Below are 19,019 nucleotides of genomic sequence, written 5' to 3'. Positions count from 1 at the left end.
CGCCCCCCTGTTTTTCATTTTTAATAAATTATTGAAATGTCTTTCAAGTTGACAGTGTCCAGTAGGCTGTGCAGATCAGTGAGAATAAATCCTCATTTAATGTATTTAGATTCCAGACTCCGGGGCAGCAAAAGGTGAACATTTTGAAAGGGTGTATAGACGTTCTATACTGTAGGCACTTTACAAACATACAGTACCTATATACATGTATACATTGTATACATACAGTACATACATACACACATAGATACAGAGACACATACATACATTACATGGGCCTATAATATACACACACAAAAAAAAACTGATGCTTGACGGCTTTAAGAGGCATAACATGCAACTCGATGCCCACAGACATGAATGATTTGCTACTAAATTGGGTCCTGATCAGATCAAATGGAATTCAGGATCCTTGATTGGAGGACTGCCTTGTGGATGGACCAGCACCGATGTCCCATCATCACAGGTATGTGTTCAAATGTCTGGAGATGGGAGTTTTGAGTTCAGGTATTTGAAACAACCCTTTCCCTTCAGGGTTATTAGAAGTTGTCAAACCATGACATTAATTTCAAAATATTTTAAAATTCATGGAATTACATCATATTTTGTCAAATAGCCAATTGCAATACAATAACCAAAGTGTTGCAACTGATGCCTAGCTTTCCCAATCACATGGTTTAAATGAGTGGGATTTGTCAGAGGTCTCAACACGTCAGGAATCTATTCGCATTTCAAAGTGGAGCCCCAGTGAAAAATTAACAATTTTGGTCCTAATATGAAGTGTCTGACATGCAGTTCTCATAATACCTTATACATTCAACATACCATTATAGCATTTCAGTATCGCCATTCAAACTACAACCCTGATGACAATTCACGAAACCCCAAAACATTCAATCAGTCAGAAAAAGACATTGCTCTTTTGTCTTAAATGTTTATTGGGTAACACTAATATTAAGTTGTTCTATATCTGTGTAGTAACAATGCATTTACTCTTGGCATTGTGTTAATATGTTGTTACATAGTAATTTCGTAATTGCCGCTTTTGTAATAACAAAATGTCTCAAAGCGACAATCAAAAACAGGAACCTTACATCTCTACTTTCATTGTACCCTCATCAAACAGTTGGATTCCTGGTGTGCTCTTCCTGTTTAAACAAAGAAAATACATAGTGTTTCACAGTACTATGGAATCAAATAACCAACCAAATTAAATATAATATAGACATATAGTAATTTCATGCTGCAATTCTTTATCTAAACCCATCTGGGAAAATTCCTCCCATTCCTCTGAAACTTACTACATGGGGTTCTTCGACACTACTACTCTACTCTGAATGATGTCCCAAATACACTTAATAACGAATTGAAAGGTAATTGATCAGATAAATAAATTAATAGATAAGTTCATAAAAACATGCTGCTAACTATGTCCATTCGTCAAATGAATGCCCTCTTCTTGACATTCTGCTGAAACCCTTATGCATGTTTGACGTAAAGCTAATTTCTGATTCAACAGACAATAAGACTATCTAATCTAATTTAACCTAAAACTTAGGAAGCTGCCGAGCTACAAGATGAAGTACAACAACATATGGCTTCTGTTCCTGTTCTCATTTGAGTGATTAGATCTAGAGGTGATATTATCAACTTTTTGAAAATGTGAGTTCAATAAAATAAACATACAAAACAGAACACTTTACTGTATAATTTATTTTGTGCAGCTTTGAATCTAGTTATTTTGATCTAAACCATCATTATATACATCATCCACATCAATGTAACGCAATACAACTGGACAGAATAAACTCAGAACACCACACTTTTTAAGTAACAATCCAAAACTAGCAGATTAAACATTCAATATGATATCAAATAGTTCTCATAAATGTTGCAAGTTTGGTCTTGGTACTCGAAACAAGGACAGAACACATTCAAAAAAGGAATACAAATAATTTCTGGAAATTTCTCATCAAAATCACTTGTAAAAAAGGAGAAAAATATAAAAAGAAAACACTTACAAAAATATTCTATTGACCCTTCCAAAATATAAGCAGAAATTACTGGTAGAAACTAGAGGGACGTTTCACAAAGCCAGAGTTGGCCAAGTAACTGTGATGAACATTCTGGGAAACCTATTACAATGTCAGTAGGACAATACAGTTAGTTGTATTGAAGGACAAGCTGACATGTACAGTAACAAACTTGATGAATGGGATTAAAATTTATAGTGACGGAAATATAATAAGAGTGTCATGATTACCATTTTAACTCAGCTAAAAAAGGTGTTCGAATGTTAGTAAATCAAACTGTTTCTTAGATTCATGCTTAAGTGCATCATATCCTCCCTCTTGCAATGATTCAGGACAGAATTTCCATGTATCAGAGCTGTTTTTATTTATAATGACCCTCTAACCTTCCAGGACTGCTTAATGTATATTATGAAATTCTACAATTTTAACATATTGAATACGCTATTGAATATGAATATTCTATTTTTAACACTCAAAATATAACAACACAAACCAGACTAAAATGCCCAAACTGATATCTGTTGACATCAGTGAGACAACTTGTCTTCTCTTGAAGTGACAGTTCACCAAAATGGCACATTTACCTCATTCTATGCATCACCAACAAGTAATTTAATTGGTCCTGAGAGTCACCAATCAAAAGTATGGCTTAATTTAGTCAACCATAGCTTAGCATGAGCACTGTACCATGCGAAAAAATGGAAGTGGTAGGACCATTCTTCCAAGCTGCATGCCAAATTATATCTATCATTTGGTGAATTGTCTCTTGGAAATTCTGAGATAAACTGTTAGGCGGTAATGGAAATTGTTGTGTTTTATCATTAGGTTCTACATGCACGTTAAGTTATTATCTATAATATAGAGTGTGATAGAGTCACATACTTCAGTTGTTTTAGTGAAGTAGTTAGCATTTTATAGCAAGGGGGCCACTTAAATACAGTTATCTATGGGATTTCAAGATTTAGTTGACCCTCTCTGCGAAATACCCTTCTGGTTTCAAAAGGTTTTGACTTACTGCTCTCTTGAAATATCGAATGTCAGGATAGCCTCAGGTCTCGAAACGGTATACAACTGTCATAAGGCGAAAAAGGTTATCAGAATTTTGCATCTAGTGCTCTACATCTTAGTGAGCCTTCTCCCAACCCCCTGAAAACCTACGCATTTGAAGGCTGTAAATGATTCATGGGATGCAAAAGTTGGAGGGAGCTGAATATTTTATGAGGGACAGCAAAATCCTTTTTTATGCTTGTAAGACATTGAAAACAGCATGATGTTAAAAATAAATTCAGCAATTTCTTAATGATTTGAAATAAGAGGATTTACAATGTACTAAACAGTAATGTGTAAATTGTGTTCGCATTTGAATCAGAAAATACAGAAATTGAATTTGTGCATATTAAAAGGGACAGATTTACTCAACTATCCTACCATTTATTTCAAGGGAAGGAAAAACAAAAGCTTACAAGATAAAACTATCCTCATCTACATAATGGGCCTCATTTCTAGTGAGAAAAGTTGCCCAAAATAACGTTTTAGGGTTATTTTGCACAGTTAAGTGTCGTTTTGGAAAGGAAAATTACAAATGTATTCCCTGTTCAAACATTTAATCCCATTGTTATACCCATCATGTATTGTTTACTGTGGAAAATAGAGTGCAAAGTGTACTGCAACAAATGCTCAGTAAAACGTGCTGCAAGGCTTCTCATTTTACCTGACTTTTAAAATAAAATAAGGGCCATTTGAATGACAGTACAAGATTAAATACATTTGTTTTGCCCTGAGGCACTTTGTAAAGGCTATACTGAAAGAAAAAATACCACCTCTTCAATTAATGAACCTTTGGGGTTGGTCTCAAAGGTCCTCAAAAAGCATCCAAAATGTCTGTTCCAAAAGTAATGCACATGTAAAAGCGTGAATGACCAACTACATTTAGAAATATGATAAATCTAGTGTTCACCTTGAGTTGCAGTGTGTAGGACAGTGTAAAAAGATGCATGGGTGGGGTGTAGAAAATACCAGAGAAAAAGTAGTAATATAATACAAGTGGCTACAAACTTAACTTTGTTTTAGTATGCTAAGTTTGAGGAGGGAGGTGAAAGTGAGACTTGGACAGATGGCTGGGTGAAGGGAGGGGATGTGGAAATTGGGTGTCAATTGTGGGAGAACTATTGGGGATAGCTGTTCTGTTGCCGGCGCTTTGCAGACCTCATCTTCTCGAAGCGTGATTCCATTTCCTCCAAAACTTTAGGGGTGTACCTGACAACCAGCTTGACTGTGCCCTGAGCAGCTTTGAGAAGCTCCACAGCTTTCTCATGGTGCTCCCCTTCCACACTCTGCAACAAGACAGAGGAGGAAACAGAAAACTCAATTAGGTGAGGATGTTTGAAATTAAAATTATGCCTTCACCCAGAACATGAAGGTAAATTGGGTGAATAGAAAAGACAGAGCAAGTCTTGAGCCTATCCAAGTTCACATTGCTACAATGTATAGATTGATCGACAAAAGTGTGGTCAATATATTCATGTTTATATTACGACAGTTAGTCGATTTAAGGAGATTTTTTTATTTGATTAATCTACATATTAATCTAATGTGGACATGTTGCTTTATGTTTTACCTCACTCTCTCTAGTCAGAGATGTTCTAAACATTTCAAGACAATAAACCCAAAAGTGGTCATTTAACAATGAGTGGGAGAGTAATAGGGTAAGTTTACAATGAACTTTGACAATGAAATGCTGGCCTCCAAATCAATATTTCGAATTGCCATTCCTATTCCCATAGATGAAGGCAAATGGGTGCGAATTGCTTGAACCGAGCTTCCAACTCATTTTAGCTTTAACTTCTTGTGCTTGGTCAGATTTTTTTTTTTAGGGGATTTTTTCCTCCTAAAAATGTATGGCATAAATTGATTAATTAGTCCAATTAATCTTATATACTTCACATCCATAGTTTATATAGTATTTCAGTTTTTGTCCGTATGCACATACCACTCCATTGACAGAGAGAAGCTGATCGCCTCTCTTGAGGCCCCCATGGCGGTCAGCGATGCCCCCAGGGATGATGCGTGAGATGTAAATAGGAGAGTTCTGTTCCTTTCCTCCCATTATATTGAAGCCTAGTCCCTCCTCTGTCTTGGGCAGCTCAACCACACGGGGATGTGAGTGCCCCTCACTCGCTGCAAATGCTGCAACAGTGGCCTACAATGAAAGAGAGGAGGGATGGTTAAACCCAATATTGTATCATACTTTATATTTCTGCTGATTTAATTGAGAAGATAGTATGATATGATATCCTAACAATGAATAGACCGAGAACAAATGTTAACACTAGTTTGGTAATGAATCATATGCAATCCTAGGTGATATGGGTATTTTGCGGTTTAATACAATTTTAGTTTATAGCATTTTTAATTTATAGTATTGGTAGTTAATCTGGATGTACCTTGGCTGTGGCGTTAGCCCTGACTTCAGGGCTGCTATTTATGTCTACTGTCTCATACACATGTTCGTACACCTGAGGAGACAAGGAGAAGAGGCAGAACAACGGTTAGTCAACATTCAAAGTCATATCGGCAAGAGCTAGATTTCTACCTCCTTTATCAAACTGGAAGGTTTAGTTTGTGCAGATTGAGGATATACTTTTAGCTGAGTATCTGAGCCTGTAGACTCAAAATGTACTATTCTTGACAGAAAAAAACAAAATGGTGAATAGGATCAAACACTTTGTGGTGCATTGTTTGGCGTTACAAAGAAATTACATGACACATGAGGGCAATATATTTCAAGCCTAAAGCAAAATGTTAACAACAAATCCACTGGATTACAGGGTTTCATTATTCAATAGTAGACACATTCCAAAAAAAAAGTGTTTTAAAACGACCTCTGAGTCAAGATATCTTGCTTTAAATGCCCTCATCAATCCTGATGTTTCAAATTGCCCATTTGATTCAATTCCTACAACTCCCATGATTCCCCTCTCCCTCCCACACGAGGTCCTTCTGTTGAACAGCACAAGAGCCTACTGCCCTCTGGGAATTACTGGCATAGCAGAGCAGGGTGGGAGTGCAAAAACTCTCGTCTGACGTATTTTAATGCGGTATGAGACTTTTTTAGGAAGTAAACATAGACCTCGCGTTTAGATAGTTATATGCAGCTGCACCCGAAATAATGATAGTTTGAGATACATTGCACATGTATTATGAATTGACCAGAAATACACATGAAAATGGATTTCGGGTAAAATTCCGGGTTCCTCATCTTGCTGAAATTAAAAAGTGAATTAATCAGACAATTCCATCTCATAAAAGCTATGGGAGACATAACTGTGGGAATCAAGCCCTAGCCGGATAGCATCCTCCTCTATACAATTCCTATGGACCAAGTACGGTATACGCTCTGCAAGAACGCGTTTTGGAACACAGCTATAGTCTAAGACTTTGACATGTTGGGTTGGATTTCTTGGGTGGTTGTCCCCTTTGAAGAAATGTCCATTGCAAAGTAATTTAATAGCGAGCTAGGGGAGTTTGTGAGCTAACTTTGACCAAATCTCGAGTTGAAGCTAAAGTTAGCTGGCTAACTCCCTTAGCTTGTTTCTTTGTATACCCCTTGAGTAGTTGAAAAGTGGTTTTATTTATTTATAAGGCACATTTGTCAAGCTTGATGTTCATCAAAGGACAACCACCCAATGAACCATTAAGAGTCAGTGAAAGAAGGATTTTATTATCCGTGTCTTGGCTGGGTAATTTTGTATTTCGATACATGACAGACTCAAGACTATCTGTCCATAGTATTTGCATAGAGGAGGTGCTATCCGGCTACTCAAGCCCTAGCTCAAGCAATAACATGTGATAAGGGAACTAGCTGCACTACGTCTTTGGCTACAAAACCTCCTGCCCTAGCTCAAACAATAACACCCGAGTTGGTGGGGTGACTAGCTGAGCACTGGACATTTTACAGCAAATTCTCACTCACCTCTCGCACAGCATTGCAGAACTCGCTCTGCAAGACCCTTTGAAGGGCCTGCAGCTTCTGGGGTGGCACTTCCCCAGTCCTCTGGAGCTTATCAAGCAACTCAATAGCACGGGAAATGTCTGTGGAAAAAAACATGTGGACCACCATGAGCGTTCTTACCAAACCCAGATGGATTTTGAGACGTTGGTTAGGGAAATAATTGCTTGAGGCAGATGCTTTCAACTCTACTACAAGAGTCATGACTATTGGTTTTGGATTCTGTACATTAGTGAGGTTCCTCAATAACCACAGAGCGTCATACAAGCATAGCCATTAATTACCACCTACTCCATCATATTGGTCAAAACAGCTTGCAGACACGTATAGATAACCTACAGATAGCTTCATCACAAACAAACTGCAATGAAGGATGAATTGTATTTCTATGGTTTAACTTTAGTGCAACCGCCAGTGTCTGGTGATGTTACTGTTGTTGTTGACGTCTGTTAGCAGGTCGCCGCGCTGGGTATGTCATACATTGATAAGTATATCTTAAATATGTCTGAAGTCAGATTAGCAAACCAAGGTTTCTTGTCTAGCTCAGTAGCTGCTCGCCCTTGGTGGAGAAATAGGATTAGCGATCTTCTAGGTATACTACGATGGATGAGTAGCTAACATAAGTTTACAATTCACAATAAAATAGTCTAGTTATGCTCTCTAGCTGGCCAATGTAACAGTAACTAACGCAATAACAACACATAATGCCGCTAATAACATGATTGCCTTCATTGGGGACACAAGTACAATGAAATGACTAACCTTGCTAGACGACTAACGTAAGCATTTTACTTTAGCCGCTAGTTGGCTAGCTATTGCTTGTTGTTATATGTCAAGCAGGCGTCCTGGTTAACTTTGGTGTAATATTAGTTAGCTAGCTACCTCGTTCCAGTCGGACAGGTTCCCCCAACGAAGCCATTGTATCTCAAATTGAGAAATGTCCAGGAAAGCTAGGAAATTAGCAAACAATATCCAGTTGCAGTTGGTGATTATTACAGCACTGAGGACAGACCGACGGACGAGGATTGTTGGAAGACCACACATCTGCGCATGCGTTGATGTATATATATATATATTTTTTTTTTTACACCAATCAAAATGTTTTTACTTTCCCCGCCCACCAAGCGTTCTTCCGTTTCCTCCGTGCCTTCAGCTTCCTTTCTGCCCGTGCATACCTCGTCGTGAACACGCGTTTGCCTTCTCTGTGTCAAGTGAGTCACTTATTAAAATAATTAAGTTTTTAGATGCCCTATGAACACACATGTAATGCATCACTGTAACATTAAACATTACATTCAAGTATGCCCCTAATCTTCTAGGCTAAACTAAATAGCAATTCAGCTATGTGTTTAGAGAAGCATGTTAGCCAGCTAACAGCCATGTGTATCGCTCTCAATGTTGCCGCTCAAGGCTGGGTTTAGGAACTACGTATATGTACGAGGCCCAAAGCAGATACATATTGTTTGGACCCATTACTGGTCTTTTTTTGGGCGGATGAGGGGCTTTATTCAATGCCCCCTTCGTCTCCAACATGTGTTGAGGGTCGCGCCAATGATGGCAACTCCAGTAAATAGCAGTATATTATGCATTTGGCTAAACTAACCAAGTAGGGACTGCTTATAACTAAGCAAGCCAGTCCAGCTGATGTACATCATTGACTTGTTCAAACAACAGCCCCGCTTCTGATGTTGACACTTTTCATGTAGTTAAAATAATGTACATAACTGGCACAGTGAAAGCCTCAAGAGGCGAATATAAAGGCATTTTTTCTCTCCTTTTTTTTAATACATTTGATCTGACATTTGCACTAAAATAATGCTCTTGGAAATTCATTGATTACTGACACTGGGTTAATCTATTTTCCCTTTGTCTACTTGGTCGTTTTGTTGGTGTTTTGAAAAACGTGCACTTCATTTGCAGACATTCTTAGTAGGAAACAGGCTGTATTGACACTTATTAAAGTCTGTCTGTGCATCTCCCCATCTCTATATTTAATTGTATTAAGACTGGCTGAGTGGCCTTCGGTTTGTTGCATTTCTTTCATGCACTGCTTTTGTTCCTAGCAATGGATGTTGTAATTTGCATCATGGTCTCTTTCTCAGAATGCGTTACATAGCTGCTTACCTGCTTGCTGCCCTGGGGGGTAATGACAGCCCTCAGGCCAAGGACATCAAGAAGATCCTGGAAAGCGTTGGCATTGAGGCCGATGACACACGCATGGAGAAGGTTTGTTGGATTTCACACAAATTCTACCCTATCTATTTGTTAAATTGAAGTAACTTACCCACAGGTGTGCTCTGATAGTTGCTTGATCAGGAATCCTGATTTGCATGCCTGCATTGATTTCTTAAAATAGTAACACTAACTTGTTATTTATTTACATCTGCTGTTAGATTTGACATGCGTTATGATAATGTTTTACCAACTAAGCGATATCTCTTCATGATGGACTATGGCACACTTAAATGAAAGTCCCCCTCTTCTTGCCAGGTCATCACTGAACTCAGTGGCAAAAATGTGGAAGAGGTGATCACCCAAGGTGAGTTGCAGTGTTCTCATTGACTGAAATGGACTGACATTTATCTGCAGCTGTACTAAACTGATAATTTGTACTCTTACCAACATCACACAGATTGTCATACTGACATTAGTTTTAATGAATGCCAATATTGTCCTTGTTTTATTGCTATTTATATCTGCTAGGCATTTCCCTCACTACATGGCTAATAAAGTAGTCATTGTTAATTAACACAACTGCAATCTCTTTGACAGGCTATGGCAAGCTGGCCAGTATGCCAGCAGGTGGTGCTGTAGCAGTAGCCAGCTCTGCTGGTGCTGGTGGAGCTGCTGCCCCCGCTGCAGGTGAGCATAGCACATCAGTGAGCCCTTATGAGTGGTGCTGCAGAGCCTTGTAATATTTACTGTATGGGTAGATTTTGTCCTCGATGCAGTGTTGGATTATGTTTACCTTATTTTCAATTGACTGTTAAATGCCTTGCTAACCCTCTTTGGAAGGACTATACTTGCATGCTAATTGCATTTGTGTGCGGGATTAAGTTTGTGGATAATTAACAATGTTTGTCCAGACCATGTTGAGGTGTGAACCTTGCTACGAGGTGCAATGTCTTGTAAAAGGCTGCACGTCATTTATAGTGAACATGTTCTTTGGTGAATTGATTTTTTTATAATTTCCTACAAATTCCTTTTACATTGGCCATCTTTAGTATAAACATTGCGCTCTGCTACAGTCTTTGATGTTGGAAAGGTTTTGGGATTGTTTATTAATCACCATTGTCTTAACAGCTGCTGCTGAGGAGAAGAAGAAGGAAGAGAAGAAGGAGGAATCAGAGGAAGGATCTGATGATGACATGGGATTTGGCCTGTTCGACTAAACTTGTTCAGGACCAGATAAATAAATTGTTCGTAGAAAATACATTTTCAGCCTATTTTTTCCCTTTTATGTATACTAATGGTTTAATCTGTTATGTATATTTGGCTATTAATTCACTCTTAAGATGACAGTACAGTAGTTTATTACAGTAAAGCTGTCTTATTTATTGAGCATTCTAACTGTCATGGTTTCACTGGACATTGCAATATAACACCCCAACATTTCAATGAGCTCTACCTGTCCGTGGTTAACCTACCTGTTAATGGTTAACAAACAGAAGATTGCTACCAATTGATGACTGTCTCCGCATGACACAATTTTAATGTACTCATAGGCAATACATGTACATCATCTGGGTGCGCAGTCACTGAGCAGACTAGAGGGCAGCACTTGGGTTTTCATGATTTCACTTTTCAGTGCTGTTGCAAAAATCAAGTGCATTGTATTTGATAAATACTGATATTTGTCTTGAGTTATAGTTATTTATAGATGTTTTTAACTATAATATAAATAAATGTGAACAAACAGCAGAGGTCACTATTTACCAGCCCACAAGTTTCCATTCCTGCTTCTCAAAGCCACTCTGCCTACAACTGAGTGCCCTTTGTGCTGCAGGAGTGAGGATTACAGATAAGTGGTTGACATGGTTGATGTCGGTTTAGGCCATTGGTGTGAAAGTTGTGGTCTTGGGATGCAACCTCATGGACCCCAGAATGGTGGGCCAAAAGAGAAAGAGAGAAGCAGCAACATGAGAGCTCGAGTGGCATGTTACGTGCAGATAGCACGCTGACCGTGGATGATCGAGTAAGTCAAGGAGAAGATGAAAGTGATGCAGAGAATGACAGCCTCTTGTCTGAGAAAGAGGGTGAGAACAAAGAACCAGAAGCAGTATTAGACTACGGGCCGAATGATATATGGCAACCCGGCACAAACCTGTTCAAGAAAACTCAAGAAAGAATTAGAGGGGCGTTAGATAGAGGAGCAGAGCTACGGCAAAGTATTGGGTCACAGTGGGTACACCCGACCCTTACAACCTATACCAAGCTGGTGAGGGGGTCATAGAGCCACGGGGGCGAAGCCTTGGGGGAAGTTCACTGGCAGAACAAGAGTCAACCCTACCAGGCATGTCAAATAGCACACCAAGCCTTATTACTCTAGGATCAAACCTAAGCGACCAGAAGGGTTGGCCTGTGAGTTGGGGAACCAGGTGGAAGGAATGGAGATAAATGAGGGGTCAGAAGGGAAAGACCTCCCCAAGTTAAACCCAAGGTTAAGATCAGGGAGAAAAAGAAAAAGCCGCTCAAGACCCCATACACCAGGCCTGAGGGGCTTATAAGACGAGATCCTCAAGGAACGTTTTAGGACCAAGTTGCTATCAATGCCTACAGATCTCCAAAATGGAATTCCGTCTACCTATGGAAGAAATCTCTCTGGCTGGTACATGCAGATGGAATGATACTAGCTACAACTCCCCAACACAGAGCACAGAGGAAATATTTCAGACAAGAGTTAAAAGAGGAAGCTGTAGAACAGTATTACCTAAATCAATGGGCTGAATACCTTAGGAACCAGAGTGGCGGTACGAAAGTCACTGTTACTGGAGGAGGCAAATTGCCCATTCAGTCAATAATACATATTGAAACTGAAGCCAATCAGAAAGAAGAAGAGAACCACTGGCAGACAATACAAGAGGCTGTAAAGGGGGTCTGGACGCTGCACACATCTTTCAGATGAAGCAGGTGGTAATAAGCATAAATGGAATGCGTTTGAGATTCTGCTCGTGGAGAATGGCAGAGAGAGGCATTGAACGGGCAGTGAGGCAGCAAATGACACTCCCCCACATGTTGAATAGGGTGAGGGAGATAGTGGTGGTATACAGATAAATAGATGCTGGCGGGAGCCTAGCCCACCAGAAATGGCCAGAAATCCCCAGTTGGGCCCCTTGGAGGCCAGAGATGGAATATATATAGATTATATATTCTTGAAGTAGGACAGAAAGACTATGGGGTGCCTAAGAAATGGGTCGCTGAAAAAGATGACAAGGTACAGGTAGAGATAACCAGCACTAAAGGAGAGCTAGGTAGTTTTCTAAACATGCCAGCCTATGCCTGTTTGGTGGTGGACCAGAGTCTTACGAAGTCATTCTGTGAGGCCTATCTTAGCATTACATATGATGTAATGATGAGGAAATTCAAGAGGGCAGCCCTGAGAAGGGCTGGGGAGGATCCAGATACGGACTCTGAGGGGCTCTCCTCAGAGGAAGAAGGTAGAAGGCCCAAGTCAAGAGACACAGACAGGCCAAGAGAGAAATTAGGAATGCACAGTGGGCTCTCTGACTCATCTGGGAGGAAATATGCACACTGGAAAGAACTAAAGAAAATAGAAGACATGGTTTGAGCAAAAAAGGGGAAGTTGTGAAATTACACTCAGGAGTGGCAACCTCGAAATACATAGACAAAGTATGCATTATGATGAGAAAATGCAAAAGGGAGCAATGAAGGCAGCCAGTAAGAACTGAACAAAAGACCAAAGCCCAGAGGCCACACTACAATCAGTCTGTCGCCCAGAGGCCGTGCTACAATCAGTCTGAGGCCCAGGGACCTCAATACCGTCAAGAGGTTAGGGCTCCAGCAGACAAGAGACAAAGTACAGGAGGGGGGAAATATATTCCCCAAGAAGAGTTTGAAAAGATGACATACAAAGAGAAAAAGGACCCTCTTTCAGTCTTGAGATATAGAGGGTGTACCCTACCTCATAGACTCTGGGACAGAGGTGTCCATGACCCGTAAAAAACTCGGAAGAAAGGGATGCCTCAAAGTTCAACTGGCAGATAACATCAGAATAGAGGTACCGTATGGTATCTGGAAGAGCACCATCTGGGTGCAAGGACATATTAACCTAATAACAACTAAAGACTTAAACCGAAGAGAGAAAGATTTCCAGCTGGAGTAAGGCTTAAACAATTGTTTGCTCGAGTCATCAGACTTGCACCCAACTTTAGACTAGGGCTCCTACAGACAAGTTCCCCAAAAAAGGGGTGGTATAAGCCTGTAGACGTTCCTGAAGTAACCAAGGAAAATATCCAGGAGAGTGGCCTGTCCCCAGGAGGAAAAGAATGTCTTAGGCAACTACTATCAACAGCTACATTTGACATTTTTTTTTACATTTTAGACATTTAGCAGATGCCTTTATCCAAAGCGACTTAGAACAAGTACATTTGTCTAAGTAAGTGCACCAGGGGCCATTGGCAGTCACAATGCTAAAAGAAGGATGAATTACTGAAACTGTACGAGGGTCAAGATGTAGCCTGAAGAGATGGGTCTTCAGTCTACGGCGGAAGATAGGTAGTGACTCTGCAGTCCTGACAGCAGTGGGAAGCTCGTTCCACCAGCGGGGCGCCAGGACAGTGAAAAGCCGTGACCAAATAGCATGACTGCTGCATCCACGTAGAGGCAGCGGTGCCAGGCGGCCAGCCCAGGTGGAAGAGCGGAGTGATCAGGCAGGGGTTTGGGGGTTGACCATTGCTTGCAAGTAGGGAGGGGCTGTTCCCTTTGCCGCCTGGTAGGCGAGCACCAGGGTCTTGAATCTGATGCGAGCTGCTACCAGGAGCCAGTGAAGGGTATGAAGGAAGGGGGTAACATGGGAGAATTGGGGAGATTGAACACCAGACGGGTGGCAGCATTCTGGATGAGCTGCAGAGGTCTGATGGTGGAGGCAGGGAGCCCGGCCAAAAGTGTGTTGCAGTAATCAAGTGTCTGGACCAAGAGTTGTGCTGCTTCTCTCGTGAGGAATGGATGTATTCTTCTGATGTTGTAGAGGAGGAATCTACAGGAGCGTGCTGTCGCTGTGATGTTCGCCACACAGGATAAGTGGTTGTCAAGGATCACCCCAAGATTCTTGGCTGTCTGGGAGGAGGTCACAGTAGAGTTCTCTACTGTGATGGAGAAGTTTTGGAGAGGGCAGGCTTTCCCAGGGAGGAAGAGCAGCTCAGTATTGTTAAGGTTGAGTTTAAGGTGGTAGGCTGACATCCAAGCAGAAATGTCTGCAAGACACGTAGAGACACGTGTTGCCACCTGTGAGTCAGAGGGAGGGAAAGAGAAAGAGTTGAGTGTCATCTGTGTAGCAGTGGTAGGATAAACCACGTGAGGAGATTACCAAGCCAAGAGATGTGGTATAGAGGGAGAACAGCGAGTGTGGCATGGTTAAAAAATTTGGTAAACTGGGGCCTGAATACACCCATACCATTGAGGATGGAGTGCATCCCCCGGTCCGACAGTACCCACTCAACCCTGGGGCTATAGAGAAAATAGACTTCATAATAAAAGAGTTAACAGCTCAGGGGGTGATCATGGAAGAACCCAACCCTATCACGAATAGTCTTATCCAAGCCGTGAAAAAAGCGGAATCAAATGGCGGAGGTTGAAGGCCAGTAATCAACTTTAAGACTCTGAACCGTCGCACCGTGGCTAACAGGGCCAGCCTAATCTACCCTCACGGGACCCTTAAGACCTTAAAACACCATAAAAGAATCATACAGATTAAAATACATTGTACATTTCTCTGTGTTCAATATGAATATTGTATACACGATAACACTATCTGTAATCTAACCCCCCTTAGATTACAAATCCTCTATAAGGAAAAGAACAGTTAGAATACAACACTTGTATTACTTATTTTGTTTTAAACACAATCAATTAGTGCTAGTGTAGGCCTGTAAGAAAGAACAAATACAATCATGAAACCATCACAACTAGGTTAGCCATTTTAACACTAACACACAGTGACCCTCTAAACATTCAGTCTGGCAGGAGGCTTGTGACTATGCTGTGACCTGCGCAGTACTGTCGACGCATGCCCCAGAGGAGCTGGGTTAGTGGGCATGAGAGGGGTATGTGTGTCTGTGTGTGAATGTTCATCACCCTCCCTTGGCCCAGAGTCCACAGACACTCCATCTGACATAGTCTCTGGCTGTGTTTCCCCAGCAGCGTGCCCTTTCGCTGTGTGCTCTGGGAAACTGGGAGTCTCAGAGCCTGAGTCGTGTCGCAGGCAAAAATTATCCTAGTGCCTGCGGAACACTCGTCCATCAGTCAGTTTGACTACATAAGAGATAGGACCACTTTCAGGATATTTCCAGGCAGCCAGCGCTGGGTGTTACCACTGAAGTTCCTCACATAGACACAGTCATTTGGTCCAAAATGTCTCTCTCTCACATGATGGTCATGTCTCTCCTTCTGTTTCTCTTGTTTCTGTCCCACTCTTGCCTTGACATCTGGGTGTAGAAGGTCCAGACATGACTTAGGCTTGTCTGTGGCATGATGCAGTCCTGAAACAGGAAGTGTGAGAGCTTGATACTCAGTGTCTCACCTGTCATTCTTTTCAGGCCCTCTTTTACTGACTGCCCAAGCCGTTAGATGCAGGGTGAAAGGGAGCGGTGTGCACCGGTGAAAGTCAATCCACTTTGAATGTGCATCGACCACAACAAGGAACATGTGACCCATGAAGAGCCCTGCAAAATCCATGTGTAGCCTTGACCAGGGATGGTTAGGCCACTCCCATGGATGTAAGGGAGCAGGAAGTGTCATCTTCTGATTGATCTGACACTGTGAGCAGGACATTACCTTGTTCTCTAAGTCCTGGTCCATATTTGAGCAGGACTTTACCTTGTTCTCTAAGTCCTGGTCCATGTTTGGCCACCATACATATGGTCTGGCAAGGCTCTTCATCCGGGAGGCACCTGGGTGAGTCTCATGAACTTCCTCCATGACTTGTGAATGACCAGGGGGCAGGACGACCACCCTGGACCCCCACGGAATGCAGCCATCCTGCACACTTAGTTCTGATTTGCGCTTTGCATATGGTCTCAGTTCATCATCCTCTACCACAGGAGGCTATCCCTGCATGAAGAATCTCTTTACCTGGGACAGGATAGGGTCCCGGCCCATCCACTGCCGGATCTGTGATTTACCTGAGTGATCTGCACTCACAGGTAAATGCAACAGTCTCTCAAGCAAGAATACTGTCTATGGAGGCATTGGAGTTGCCACAGGTGTGTCTGGTAACGGTAAGCGGCTCAATGCGTCTGCGTTTGCAATGTTTTTACCCGCTTTGTATACAATATACAATATACAGTAAACTGGTAGGCTGACAGTGTGAGAGCCCAGCACTGTATCCTTGCTAAGGCCATGGTAGGGATGCATTTGGATTCACTGAAAAGGCTCATCAGGGGCTGATGGTCGGTGCATATTGAGAATGAGTGACCGTATAGGTACTGATGAAAACGCTTTACAGCAAAGATGATAGCCAGACCTTCCTTGTCTAACTGTGATATCCCTTCTCAGCTGCAGTCAGTATGCGTAATGCATTAGATGAGAGAGTACTGCCCCGACCCCATATAGCGAAGCGTCACGTGACAAAAGGAGATTGATCTGCCATCGTTGTCTGAATAAATTTAGGTACCATAGAAGATCTTTATGATGAGTCAACTATTTTATCCTGATTACTTTTGGTTGATTACTGACTCAAATAGAGTGTTTAAGGATTGTTTTAACTGGAGGTGCTGACACATGTATGTATACATGCATGAAACTTTCGGGGTAGAGGTGAGTAGAAATTGTTTATTAATATAATCCCATTCTATGAAAATGTTGTTGCAAATAGTGCTCTAGAACAAGCTCTCCTATAGAATATTGTTTTCTCTTTTATGGTCATTGGACAAATCAAAGCAAGGAATGAATTACATGAAGTGAATCAGGATTAGAACTAATAAAGGTAATATCCTGACTGTTTTGACTGTATGGTTTCCGCTGGCGTTTCTGTTATCTCTGTCCCCCCCTCTTTGTCTCTGGGCGGGTGTCTGTGTAGACCTCTGCACCAGCTGCCGGCTGCTGGTCACCTTCCCTGAGGCAGAGGGTCGCTTTCGTGGGTTTACTGGATGCCCAGTGCTCCCCCAGCAGAAATAAATGTGTGTGTTGGGTTGGGGGCGGGAGGTTGTTCACTGGATGGTGACAGTAGTTTTACTGTTCGCTGTGCTGTCACCTTGCTCTGGTAGTGTTCACGCTATCAGTTGCATGACCGACCCATGGCTTTGGCCAATCAGTCTGTTTAGGCCAAAGGCTCCATATCCTGTCTTACCATAGTCTGAGATGATACTCACAGAGAGAGACAGTGATGAGCTCTGTCACTTCAATGCCATGGATACATAGTGCATCTTGTCCTCGGCCACTCCAGATTGATAGAAGATGTCAAAAGCATAGAAATAAAGCTGATAGATATAGATAGTAGAGAAATTAGGGGGTCAATGTATTAATCTTGCCAGCAATACTGTTATAATTAAGAGTGTAACAAAAGAGTAATGTTCACAGTAGTAAATCCTAGAAAGAAAATGTAAAACAAATACAGAGCAAGATTTGCGATAAGACCAAAGAAGAATGACAAGAGAGGACAGAGAGGGAAGCAGTTCATCAGAAGTGGGTAAAATGATGAATTAGCTCTTCAGTTGTCCTGTATATCAGGTACAGAATGACCTTATCAGGTAAAGGTTGTGACACTAGATTGTGTGATATTGGTAAAATAATTAACTCACAGCATTAATGCCACAGAACTGAAAGCCGGCACAAGTGATGACCACACCCAGCAGCTGCCATCTCACACAGCAAGAACAAAGCACATCTAACACGGTCTTAGCCTTCAGGCCCTGTGAGCTAACCCTCTCCTTCCCCATGTCATCAAGCTCCAGCTTCAGATCATCCTCTTGCCACAGCCACTGTAGAGATACCACACACACACACACACACACACACACACACACACACACACACACACACACACAATTAATATACACAGCAACACACAGTAATACATACAGTAATACATACACTCAATCTATTCTCTTACTCGACACATGAAATGATCTGGGTTCATAGAGCTGGCCCAATTCACATACCTTTTTTGCAGCCCTTGGTGTCGCCCTTGTCGATGTAGAGGTAGCATGTGGCGCCTCAGGAAAGTAGAGCTGGGCTAGGAACTGAAGGAAAGCCGGAAGGCTACTGAGGGCCAGGAGATAGGGCCACATGTCATCTGTAACCATCAGCTCCCTGCTCTTCCTCCTCTTTAATAAGTGAGAGAGTTGTGGTTTTACACTGTCTTGCACAGTATGTGTTGGCTAGCTTACATGTAATACTGGAAGTAGAAACTCATGCTTCTACAAATGTACTTAATTGTATAACCAATCATTATTTTACAGACAACACTTTGTGTGTGTGAACATAGCAAACAGCCTTAAAATGCTATGTACTTTTTTCCACTCTTGAAAACCCTATATTGTACATCAGTCGCCCAACTATCAAAACATTTGGTTTCCTGATTTACTTATGTCTATTTGTGGCATTCTTTGTATATAACATATACTATATTCTGTTTGCTGATACAATGTTGGCCAGTGTTTAAAATCTCCCTGTAATGGCTTTTAGTAAGAGGAGTGACATCTTGCCAGCTTCAAGCAGGCCCATATGCTAATATGCCCATATATCAAAAAGAATCGGACAAAAAGGACCAACTCAAAGACATTGTATTTGTAACCAAAACT

General features: G+C 41.5%; 2 protein-coding genes across 3 annotated transcripts; one reads left to right on the top strand and one right to left on the bottom strand.

Moving 5' to 3' along the window:
• Nucleotides 1-1,693: 1,693 nt before the first annotated feature.
• lin7c (lin-7 homolog C (C. elegans)) lies at nucleotides 1,694-8,060 on the bottom strand. Of its 2 annotated transcripts, XR_014554844.1 has the most exons (6): nucleotides 7,924-8,060; nucleotides 7,006-7,124; nucleotides 5,477-5,548; nucleotides 5,023-5,232; nucleotides 2,427-4,366; nucleotides 1,694-2,348 (listed from the first exon to the last, which is right to left on the bottom strand). XR_014554844.1 is itself a non-coding variant. In XM_083692726.1 (5 exons), exons 1-5 carry the CDS (start codon nucleotides 7,958-7,960, stop codon nucleotides 4,199-4,201), a joined length of 606 nt encoding a protein of 201 aa, XP_083548852.1. In that variant the 5' UTR covers nucleotides 7,961-8,060; the 3' UTR covers nucleotides 1,694-4,198. The 2 variants fall into 2 exon arrangements, 1 of the variants encoding a protein (XP_083548852.1); XM_083692726.1 differs by having other exon boundaries at nucleotides 1,694-4,366.
• A 127-nt stretch (nucleotides 8,061-8,187) lies between these two features.
• On the top strand, nucleotides 8,188-10,476 carry rplp2b (ribosomal protein, large P2 b). The gene is made up of 5 exons (XM_083692775.1): nucleotides 8,188-8,252; nucleotides 9,144-9,267; nucleotides 9,532-9,580; nucleotides 9,814-9,903; nucleotides 10,345-10,476. The coding sequence occupies exons 2-5, from the start codon at nucleotides 9,145-9,147 to the stop codon at nucleotides 10,431-10,433; spliced, it is 351 nt and encodes a 116-aa protein (XP_083548901.1). The 5' UTR covers nucleotides 8,188-8,252; nucleotide 9,144; the 3' UTR covers nucleotides 10,434-10,476.
• Nucleotides 10,477-19,019: the final 8,543 nt, after the last annotated feature.

The sequence above is a fragment of the Argentina silus genome, assembly GCF_951799395.1.
Source record: "Argentina silus genome assembly, chromosome: 2".
In the NCBI taxonomy this organism is placed as follows: domain Eukaryota; kingdom Metazoa; phylum Chordata; class Actinopteri; order Argentiniformes; family Argentinidae; genus Argentina; species Argentina silus.
Note: the sequence above shows the minus strand (reverse complement) of the source record. Positions and strands in the feature narration are given on the sequence as shown.